The sequence below is a fragment of the Carlito syrichta genome, unplaced genomic scaffold (genome assembly GCF_000164805.1).
Source record: "Carlito syrichta isolate Samal-C Ts95f unplaced genomic scaffold, Tarsius_syrichta-2.0.1 Scaffold120500, whole genome shotgun sequence".
Lineage (NCBI taxonomy): Eukaryota > Metazoa > Chordata > Mammalia > Primates > Tarsiidae > Carlito > Carlito syrichta.
In genome coordinates, this window is record NW_007064596.1 from 1 (window position 1) to 11,150 (window position 11,150).

The 11,150-nt window shown below is 53.7% G+C and overlaps 1 protein-coding gene across 1 annotated transcript; it reads right to left on the reverse strand.

Annotated features, from left to right (window-relative positions):
- Positions 1–1,569: 1,569 nt before the first annotated feature.
- On the reverse strand, positions 1,570–4,962 carry LOC103249451 (cilia- and flagella-associated protein 74-like). Its single transcript, XM_021707568.1, has 5 exons — positions 4,892–4,962; positions 4,659–4,802; positions 3,374–3,472; positions 2,668–2,772; positions 1,570–1,605 (listed from the first exon to the last, which is right to left on the reverse strand). Exons 1-5 carry the CDS (start codon positions 4,960–4,962, stop codon positions 1,596–1,598), a joined length of 429 nt encoding a protein of 142 aa, XP_021563243.1. The 3' UTR covers positions 1,570–1,595.
- Positions 4,963–11,150: the final 6,188 nt, after the last annotated feature.

Sequence of the window (11,150 nt, forward strand, 5' to 3'; positions counted from 1 at the left end):
GAGGTCCCGCCCATTGACCACGGGAGGCCCCGCCCATCTACCATCAGAGACCCCCCCCCATCTACTCCTGGAAGCCCCGCCCATCTACCACAAAAGATTACCCCATCTACCACCAGAGGTACCGCCCATCTACCACCGGAGGCCCCGCCTATCCACCACTGGAGATTCCACCCATTGATCACGGGAAGCCCTGCCCATCTACCACCAGAGACTCCCCCATCTACCACCAGAGGTCCCGCCCATCTACCACCAGAGGCTCCGCCCATCTACCACCAGAGGTCCAGCACATCTACCACTGGAGAACCTGCCTGTCTACCACCAGAGACTCCCCCATCTGCCACCAGAGGCCCTGCGCATCACTATCAGAGAATCTACCAATCTATCACTGGAAACCCCTCTCCATGCATAATTGTGGGACACCTCTCCTCATCCATCCATCACTGGAGGCCCACCCCACCATTCATCAGGGGAGACCCAGCCCCATCCATCACGGGATGCTCCACCCCCACCTGTCATGGGACGCCCAGCCCCATCCATCCATCATGGGATGCTCTGCTGCTAACCATCATAAAAGACCCCACCCACATCAGAAGCCCAGGCAAACTGCTCACCTTGCCTTCCCCTGGGCTGGCTCCCTGACCCTTCCTCCTGTTCCCTTTCTCTCAATGTTCAATGCTACTCTGTGGAATGTTCAACCTATAACATTTCTCTAGCGATTAGGGACACGACTTGATGTGTGGAGTGGCTTGAGCCGGCGTGCTTGCGGGTGACTACTGAGTGAGTGGGGTGCCGAGGGGAACTGTGGCTCTCATGATAAGACGGCAGCAACACAGGCCTGATGCTGAACTGCCATCTCCAACCCTGCGCTGCTCGCAGCAAGGGTCTATGCTGATAAAAAACACGGAGAGGAGAGGCTCACAGAAGGCCAGCAAACATGGATGTGTGGAGAAGGAGCAGCGGGACCAGATGGCACCCACCGTTGTTACTTGAGCGAGAGCCATCGACTGGGCTGATGCCCATGAGACGGGTGAGGAGTGGGGTTTCCCAGCCTCCAGCTTTCACCCACGGACACATCAGTTTCTAAGGGAATGGAGCCACTGCCTGGAAAAAGCCAGGCCAACGCCACGGTCAGGTAGTGGCCAGCACAATCGCCGCTCAACGAACACACAGCAAGGGACAGTCCCGGCCTGGCCTCGTCAACACTGTCAAGGTCACGGGTGTCATGGAAGGATGGAGGGTCTGCCTTGATGGGGAGAGGTGAGCGAGTAGAATGAGCAGACCAGTCCCCCAGTGGGCTCCTGCTCCAAGTCGCCTGACCTGGCCGAGGGTTGACAGTGGTTCGTGGTGCATTTTGCCATCTTGCGCTCGTCTGTAAGTTTGAAATTGTTTCAAGATAAAAGTTGTTTGCTTTGTTTTGTTTTTTATTTTTTGAGTTGGAGTCTCACTCTGTCGCCCAGGTTGGCCACCGCAGCCTTGACCTGCTGGGCTCTGGCAGTCCTTCCGCCTCAGCCTTCCAAGTAGCCGGAACTTCAGGTGCACACTACCACGCCCGGTTAATAAAAGTTTTTTTTTTTTTTTTAAAGAAGTAAGTGTGATCACAGCACCCTGTGAAGACAGAACCACCAGGTCATTCAGCCTTTGAAGATCCCTCCGGGCGCAGGCCAGTCTCGGGGGGCTGTGAACACCAGCCAGGTGTCAGAAGACATCATAAGCCTTGCATTCTCTTCTTCGGCCAGGGCCCCGTTTCTTCAGCTGCCTCTCTCCTGCCATCTACACCAGCCACACATAGCCATCAGCTCTGCAGTTCAGTACCCAGGGCGCTGGACATCAGCCTGGATTGTGACTAAATCATGGTGTGTGTGGGTCAGAGGCTTGTTCAGGGCCAGGGCTTGGCCCAAGGTGAGACATTTGGTTGCGCCAGGGTCAATGTTGTGGGCACTCCTGTGGGCAGGGTGACTGGTGGCTGCTCCTGGCCCTCCCTGTGCCCTCCTGCCTGGCGGGCTGGAAAGCTCACACCTTGTCCCAGGCGGGGTCCACGCTATGGGCGTCATGGCACTGGCAGCAGCTTCCTGCGGCTGGCGGGCTGTGTGTTTTGGGCAGTCTATCTGGTGTCAGCCCAGCCTCCCCCCCGCCACTCTGTGAGCACCGTGTTCCACGCCCCAAGCCCCTTCTTGCTGACCTCACCAGAGGCAGCTCTGCCAGGAAAGTTCTTAGCAGTATGCAGCTGTCTCCTTCCTGGCAAACGCTTCCAGGAAACTTGGGAAGCGCTTTATAAAATGGTGCTAGTTGTTCCATGGTAGCACAAAGGACAGGAAATGGGGAGAAAGGAAAAAGAAAATGCTTGTACAGTTGCTAAGAAGGTAACCAAGTGAGGGGAAGCCGAAACACTCCATGTGCAGACAGGCCCTCACCCTTCACTGAACGTGCTCCCTCCCTTCCAGCTCTCAGCAGCCTGGCAGTCCCCAGAACCGACCCACAGCTGTCTGGCTGGCCTCCTGCTACCCTGACACCCCCTGCTGCCCCAGCCGCCCTCTCCCGCTGCCCCAGCCCTCCCACTGCCCTGGTGTATCCCCCCACTGCCCCGGCTGCCCAGGTCCACCTCCTGCTGCCTGCTGTCCTGAAGCCCCCTGCTGTCCCCCCCCCCAGCTGCCCGGCCCTCAGACTCACTCGCTGCCTTTCAACGTGGCCCTGATCGTCTGCTGCAGCTCTTGCTCGTTCTCCAGCTCCATGCACAGGCGTCTGGAGGCCGCTTGGAGACGGCCCACAGCTGCCCTGCAGCAGTGAAGGGCCAGGTTGGGCACAGGCAGGCGCCTGTCACCCTGCTAGAGCCACCCATGGTCCCCTGGCGCTGCCCTCGGGCTCCTCCCTCTCAGGAAGGAGATCTCAGGAGCGGCGGATGGAGAAGGCAGGAAGTGTGGGGCCAGTGGAACCAGTTCTGGTGCCCAGTGGGGCACAGTTGGGAGCTCGGCGCCTGCCAGGGGGTGTCAGCATCCCCAGTGTCCCTCAAGCCCCCCCGCCTCAGGGCTTCGGGCTCCTGGGTCCACGAGTGGGGCCACAGGAGCATCCCCTGCCCTCTTGTCAGCCTGGCCCCGTGGCTGGAGGCTAGCGCAATCCTGAGGTGCTCTTCCCGAACCCAACCAGCCTGGCCTCTGCCACAAAGTGACCCGGCCTCTTGACCTTATGACCACTGGGCTCCATGGTCCTGCGGGTGCCTGAGTGTTTGTGTGTTGTCTGTGTCTTCACCTGCCCGAATACAGGGGCCTGATGCATCTTTCAGGGTGAATGAGTGAACCTCGGCGGCGCTGCCCTACCCACGTGCCCCCCCCACTCCAACCTTGCCCCCGACTGTCCCCTGCTCCGCGGGACGACCTACATGTTGTTGGCTGCTCTCTCCGTGGCGATCTCAGCTGTCACGGCCTCCTCATGTCTGCGTATAAGATCCATCCTCTGGCGACAGGCACGCAGCTCCTCTCTGGAATGTGGACAGTGGTCCCTGGAACTCCAGCCTGGAGAAGGCAGTGGGGCCAGACGGGGCGGGGCCGGGCTGCCAGCTCTGCCCTGCCCAGGCCAGGTCTCTCCAACACAGGCCACACAAATGGGTCTCCCCCATCCTTTTCTGGAAACCTGCCAAGGGCCAGCTGAGTGGTTTCAGCCCAAGGCGACCTGTTCTTAGGAGCTGAGGACGGTGTGGGAGCCGGGAGCCAACGAGATATGCAGGAGCCTGTGAGCTTGGGCACATAACAGACACCGGTAAGCTCCGGGGCCTCAGAGGGCCTGTGGCCGCGGCTCCTCCTCCATGGTGCCTCTGGCCATGGCTCTGCCTCCTCTGTCCTCACACAGACGGGTCCCTGCTCAGGGTGGGGCCTGCAGAGAGTCCTGCTTCAATCAACACTAGGGCCTGAGGGGCGACCTTGTTTAGAAAGAGCACAAGCCAGAACGCCCACCCTAGAGATTCTACAGACGCCTCAGAGACACAGGGAAGGGTGACCTCGACACAGGTGACCTCGACTTCTCAGGTGAAGGATGGGGCTGAGGTTATGCAAAGAAGGTCATTACATGTTATTGCTTTTTAGAGATGGGAGTCTGGCTCTGTCCCCCAGGCCGGAGTGCAGTGTCGTGATCATGGCTCACTGCAGCCTCGGTCTCCTGGGCCAGACGATCCTCCCGCCTCAGCCTCCTGAGTAGCTGGGTCTGGGCATGCACCACCACACCTGAATGTTTCTAGTTGTTAGGAGACACTGAACTGTTTAGAGTAAAATATCACGTCTGCAAATTTACTGTCAAATAACCCAGCAATCCTCCTAGATGTCACCGCTGAACACAAAACACACAGGAATTACTGCAAAAGCTGGACAGGCTGTGATTCTGAGCAGAGGCATTTGCTTTCAGCTGCACTGTTTGTTTCAAACCTTTCTGTTGGAAGGAGGCCGAGAAGGCCAGGTGCCAACTCCTGGTGGGGTTTGGTGAGTGGCTCCCCCAGGGAGACATGGGTGGGGCCCTCCCTTGCAGGCTCAGGAGGCAGCAGACATAGGAACACGCCACCACACGCCGGCGTCACAGACAAAATGGGGGCAGCAGGAGGGAGGAGAAGCGGGGGAGGGAGGAGGCAGCAGGTCAGAGGAGCCTCCCTACGAGCTGGCCCCTGCCCCAGGGCTCACCGGGTCTTCTGGGTCAGCAGGTCCTCTTCCTCGTGTATCCTATCCAGGTGGCTCAGGCTCTGGCGCAGGTGAAACGCCCGTGTCCTGTCACCAGCAGCCTTCCCCTCGGTCTTGCTGGCCTCAGTGTCTCGTGTTTTCGCCGGCCTTGGAAGGAGGACACCAGCCGCCTCACCCACCCCAGCACCAGGACCCCTCCTGGGCCGGCCTAGGGGTTGCCCTGGGCACCCGCCCACCCAGAGGGAATACCAGCAGCCTCCTGGGTGGGTGCCGTTCTCGGCTTCCGGAAGAAGAGGTCCACAGTCATGCTCTGGGTCCTTGGGGTCACCCCTCTCTAGAAGTCAAGGCAGGAGTTAGAAGGGAATGCTCAAAGTCAACGTGTCACTGGTGCCAGGTCTCAGTGTGGTGGTTCTCAAGCGTGGTCGGGGAACCCTAGAGGCTGGCGACACTCTTTCAGGGGTCTGCAAAGCCAAAGCCATTTTCGTGGTCACCCTCACACCTTATTTGTCTTTTTCATTGTTTTTCCACGAGGGTACAGTGGAGTTTTCCAGATGCTGTATGACATGTGACATCACAGCAGACACACGCAGCTACGGATTTGAGAAGCCAGCTGTGGTCTATTAAATCAGACTCTTTATGTTACCTCTAATGGGTTCGTTGTGGCTGTTTTATTTTTTATTTTTTTGAGTTGGAGTCTCACTCCTTCGCCCAGGCTGGAGTACAGTGGCATGCACACTCATGGCCACCCCAGCATCGACCTGCTGGGCTCCGGCGATCCTTCCGCCTCAGCCTTCCAAGTAGCCGGAGCTATAAGAGCGCTACCATGCCCGGCTATCGTTTATTTTATTGTAGAGACGAAGTCTCGCCAAGTTGACCGGGCTGGTCTTGAACCCGCGGGCTCGGGCAATCCGCTTGCCTCGGCCTCCCAAAGTGCTAGGATAACAGGCTGAGCCACCAAGCCCGGACCATTGTTGCTGTTCTAAGTGAATAAATAAATATTAAAAAATGTTCAGGCCTGGTGCAGTGGCTCACACCTTAGTCCCAGCTACCTGGGACACTGAGGTGGAAGCATTGCCTGAGTCCTGGAGGTCGAGGCTGCAGTGAGCCGTGATCCTGCCACTGCACTTCACCCCGGGAAGCCCTGATTTTAAGAAAAAGTTTTTTTCGGCTTTAATTTTTAACACAGTAAATATAGAGGATAAAGCCAACATAAGCAGAAGCTCTTTGAGCTTTCAATATATCTTTTTTTGAGCCAGAGTCTCACTGTCGCCCAGGGTGGAGTGCAGTGGCACGCTCACGGCCACCCCAGCCTCCACCCCAGCCTTGACCTGCTGGGCTCAGTGATCCTTCTGCCTCCTTAGTCTTCAAAGTAACCAGAACTACAGGCACACGCCACCACGCCCGGCTAATTTTTTTATTTATTGTAGAGACGAGGTCTCACCAAGTTGCCCAGACTGGTCTGGAACCCCTGGGCTCTAGCCTCCACCTCCCACAGTGCTGGGATTACAGGTGTGTGCCACTGCGCCCGGCTAAGTCTTCAATCGTTTTTAAGAATTGTAAAGGGGTTCTTAGAAAGAAAGCTGGAGGATCGTTATCTTGGATAACGACTCCAGCCAAACACAGCAAGGTGAACACAGTTTCTCTTCTCTCCACGAAAGCTCAGTCAAAAGGACCGGAGGGGCGTGATGCCCCCATCACCAGGAGAACATGGGAGGGAAGGCCCCCTGGTGACAGGTGTGGAAAGCTGACTCTTCACACCTGAGAGCCAGGGGCACGGCGGTGGGGGTGGGGCGGGTGAGGGAGTTCTCCTGGGGTGGCCAGCCTGGGGCCCAGCACTGGAACCAATCAAGGTACATCGCAGACAAATTTCAGATCATCAGAGATTAAAAATAATAATAACAACTAAAAGCTTCCAGGAAAAGAAAACAAAAATAGGTCACATTCAAAGGACTGGGATAAAAATGGCATCCAATTTCTCAATAGTGATGTTGGAAACTAGAAAACTCTGGTCTGCCACTCTCAAAATTCTCAGTCATAATTTATCTTCCTTTGAAATAAAGACAATAATACAAGCACCCTCTTTGCAAAAGCTATGAATGAAAAAGCCAGAGTGTCCCTGAAACCCAGGGGCTGAAGAGCTGTCATTCTTCTTGCGGCTGGAGGAACGTTGCTGTGAAGCTTCGTACCGCCTTCCAGCAGGGGGGTGATGTCCAGCAGTGCTTTCCCAGAGGTTAGGCCGGCATCTTTGTCCATACTGGGAGGCAGAAGTCAGCTACAAAAAAACCATTACAAATACAGGTCAACAAGACCACATACGCGTATTTGAAAACCTAAACATTTGGATTTCATAAGAATTAAATATTTTCCTTTAAAAAAACATTGAGAACATTAACAGATGGCCAGGCGCGGCGGCTCATGCCTATAATCCCAGCACTTTGGAAGGCTGAGGTGAGAGGATTGTCTGAGCCCACGGGTTCAAGACCTGCCTGGGCAACATGGTAAAACCTCATCTCTACAATAAATCAAAAAGTTAGCCGGACGTGGTGGCGCTTGCCTCTAGTTCCAGCTGCTTGGAAGGCTGAGGCGGAAGGATCACCTGAGCCCAGCAGGTTGAGGCTGTGGTGGCTGTGCACGTGCCCCTGCACTCCAGCCTGGGTGGCAGAGTGAGACTCCAACTCAAAAAAACAAAAAAGTTGATAAGCCACAGATTAGGAACAAATATTTGCAACACATAAATCTGACAAAAATCTTGTATCCAGAACCTATAAAGAGCCCTTAAATATCATCAATACAAAATCTAAACTCCAAATTTTTTTTAAAGAAGGATTTATTGAGAGGACAGAAAAGGCCCCAAGAGGGTTGCCCCAAGCTCCAGTTTTAAAAAGTCAAAAGATTTAGAATAGCCACAAAAAAAGAGGACACACAAATGGCCAATAAACAGGTGATACTCTGTGTAACTTCATCAGTCATTAGGAAAATACGAAGTCAAGCTGTGATGAGGTGATGCTCTATGCCAATGAGATCTCTAAAATCAAAGCCACTGTGGACATCGAGTGTTGGCCAGGGTGTGGGATGACTGCATCAGTGGCAGGAGTGGAGGGTGCCGCTCCCAACACTGGCAGGCAGGCTCTTATAAACACACATTCACCATGTGGCCCAGGAATCTCACACGGAGGGACTTGCCCAAGGGACACAAAGACATGTCTCCCAAAAGCATGAAAACAGGAATATGTATGGCCACCTTTTCACAATAGCCCCAAACTAGAGCAACTCTGATATCCGCCATTTGAGCACGAACAGGCCAAATGTGGAGTACTTGGTGAGAAGAAGAATGTGGGTGTGTCTAGGAATATCGTGTGGTTCGCGGGGGAGGGACATGAGAACACACATGGACTCCAAGCAACGGCATGACTAACCAGTGACAGGTGTCGGGGGTGACTTCTGTGCTGGTGATGGAGTGGGGGCAGGACAACCCAGACCCGCAGGTGGAGATGCTCGGCCCTGTCTGGGTGGTGGATATACAGGAGCACGGATTGTCAAGTCCATCCTGCAGAATATTTAGCACCTGTGTGTTTGCCTGTTAGTGTTACCTCAGTAGAACATACATGCACACATGCACAGAGCCCAGGTTCAAACAACTCAGGAATTTAGGACATTCACTACATTTGCTAATTAATCCATTCGGGATTGTTAGCAGCTTGCCTGTGTGGAACTCTTGGTGTGGAATCCTATGTGTCTGTGTGTTACAAGTAAAGACTTTCACTTAAGGAGCAATGTTAAAAATAGAAGCTCTCTAATACCTTCATTTTTCTTGTAAAACTTAAGTTTAGCGTCTGACTTCCGTTTATTTTCTATTATACCTTAAATATGTGATGGGTTCTAATGCCCGGTAGTTGCATTGTGCTCACATCATGACTGATATGCAACAGAGTTGGTGTTAAATGCTTCTACGTCATGTCCATGTTATGGAACCCACATTTTACGCTGGGAAGGTACACTGTTCCACATGAACATGAGGACACCAGGGGAAGGGAGACAGTGCTGCTATCCTGGGAGGCACCTTGACTTCAGAGCATATGCTGTGCGTTGTTCAATCTTGCATTGGTTTCAGCGTCACTCACTAGGGAATACCGTCTCTGCCTGGCCATGTTTTTGGATAAATTACTAATAAATCAGTGCCAGCATTTATTCTTTATTTATTTAATTAATTAATTTATTTACTTATTATTTTTTTGTGAGTTGGAGTCTCACTCTGTTGCCCAGACTGGAGTGCAGTGGCCGCTCCCGGCCACCGCAGCCTCGACCTGCTGGGCTCTGGCAATCCTTCTGCCTCAGTCTTCCAAGTAGCTGGAATTACAGGCGTGTGCTACCACGCCTGGCTAATTTTTTGATTTATTGTAGAGATGAGGTCTCGCCAAGTTGTCCAGACGGGTCTCGAACCCACGGGCTCAGGCAATCCTCTCACCTCAGCCTCCCAAGGCGCGGGAAGACAGGTTGAGCCACCGAGCCTGGCCCAGAATGTATTCTTTAAAAAGCTTGGGAAGAAACCCAAGCAAGACTTTAAGGTGCCTTGTCAAATGCCAGCACTGCTCTTCCCACTTGCAGGAAATTACCGGCCTGCTCGCCCCTGGCCATGTGCATGGTGGGCACCTGCGCTGTCTGTGCCATGGGCAGGTCGCAGTCCTGAGGACATGGGCAACGTGCGTATCCCGTCCTTTGAACGGTGACACTGACCCAGTATACCTCAAGCAACTGCACTGCTGCACGTGCATCCTCTGCTGACCCTCCCAAATCCTTGCCACAACAGTGGAGGGATTTGTTTTTTCAACACTGGAATCCGCAGAGGCAAGGCATGTGGGAGGAAATGGCCAGAGCCAAATAGACACAAATGTGGAAGACAGTGGTCGCCACCCCACAGGCAGGCGCTGATGGACCCTGCCCAGGACCCAGGCCTGCACGTGCCACCTGACGGCTCAGGAGGGTGATCTTGGGTCCCTGGGGGGGAGGAGGGGTCCAGAGCTGAGAGGTTCACCTCAGCAGCTGAGGAGCAGCTAGAAGCCCATTTCGGTGCCAGGCCATTTGGGCACTGCCTCTCACACTGAAGACACTCAGAAATGCTGGGCACAATGGTGCCAATCTTCTAGCAAACTTTGAACTGGCAAAGAATACATGATCAGGTTATAAAATCTAGGTATGAGCAAAGGCAAAAATGTAAATGTATTGAATAACCAGGCTAAAGGGACACTTGCTATCAAGTTGGATTTAAAAACCATTAACAACAAAAAATCTAACGCTCTACTATTTATTTATTTATTTAATTTTTTTTTTGAGTTGGAGTCTCACTCGGTCGCCCAGACTGGAGTGCAGTGGCTGCTTCTGGCCACCGCAGCCTCGCCTCCTGGGCTCCGGCGATCCTTCCACCTCAGCCTTCCGAGTAGCTGGAATTACAGGCATGTGCTACCACACCCGGCTGATTTTTTGATTTTTCGTAGAGGTGAAGTCTCGCTGCCCAGGCAGGTCTCGAACCTGCGGGCTTAGGCAATCCACTCACCTCAGCCTCCCAAAGGTGTGGGATCACAGGCTGAGCCACTGAGCCCGGCTATGCTCTACTATTTAAAAGAGACACACCACCAGCTTATAGACGTACCACACTTTAAAGTCAGAACAAAACGTGCCTGCATGGACAGGAAGCTGGCGGGGCCATCGGCAAACAGCATGCTTGAGGCAGATGGTGGCCGGGCATGAGGAGGGTCCCATCATAGCCTAAGGCCTACTCACCAGGAAGTACCACAGTATCAATAAATGAAGCAAAACCCAACAGAACAAGGAGAAACAGACAAAAGCACAAACTCCAGAGGGAAACTTGAACGTGTCCCTCTCAGGACGGAGCCCACCATAGCTAAACCACTAGGGACACGGATCTGAAAACTGTGATGGACAGACTTAGCCGTAAAGACCATCTGAAACATAAGCAACAACTAGGAACTTCATAACCACCAAATAGTCACAGAAATGGTTTACTGGGCCCCAAAACAGGTCCCAGTAGATTTCGAAGGACTGAAATCAGATACAACTTGTTTTCTGGCCGAAAGGCATCAGCCCAAATCGACAGCAAAGAAATTACGAAATAGTCTCCGTGTTTTTGGAAAACAAGAGACATACTTCTAAATAACCATGGAGCAGAGCAGAATTGCGATGGGAGTCATAAAACGCTTTGAAAAGATATCATAAGCAAGTGCAGCCCGAGAGGCAAAGAGTGACTCTCAGCCTGAGTGTGCAGGCAAGGCCACCGCTCAAAAGGCCAGAAGGAGCACCGCAGAGCAAGCCCAGGCAAGCAGAGGCAGGAGCCGGAAGCATGGGCTGGAAGTCAGGGCAGCCGACGCAAATGTGCGGTACAGGAAGTCCCCAAGCCAGAAGTTTGTAATTTTTTTTTTCTTGAGTTGGAGTCTCACTTGGTCGCCCAGACTGGAGTGCAGTGGCCGCTCCCGGCCACCG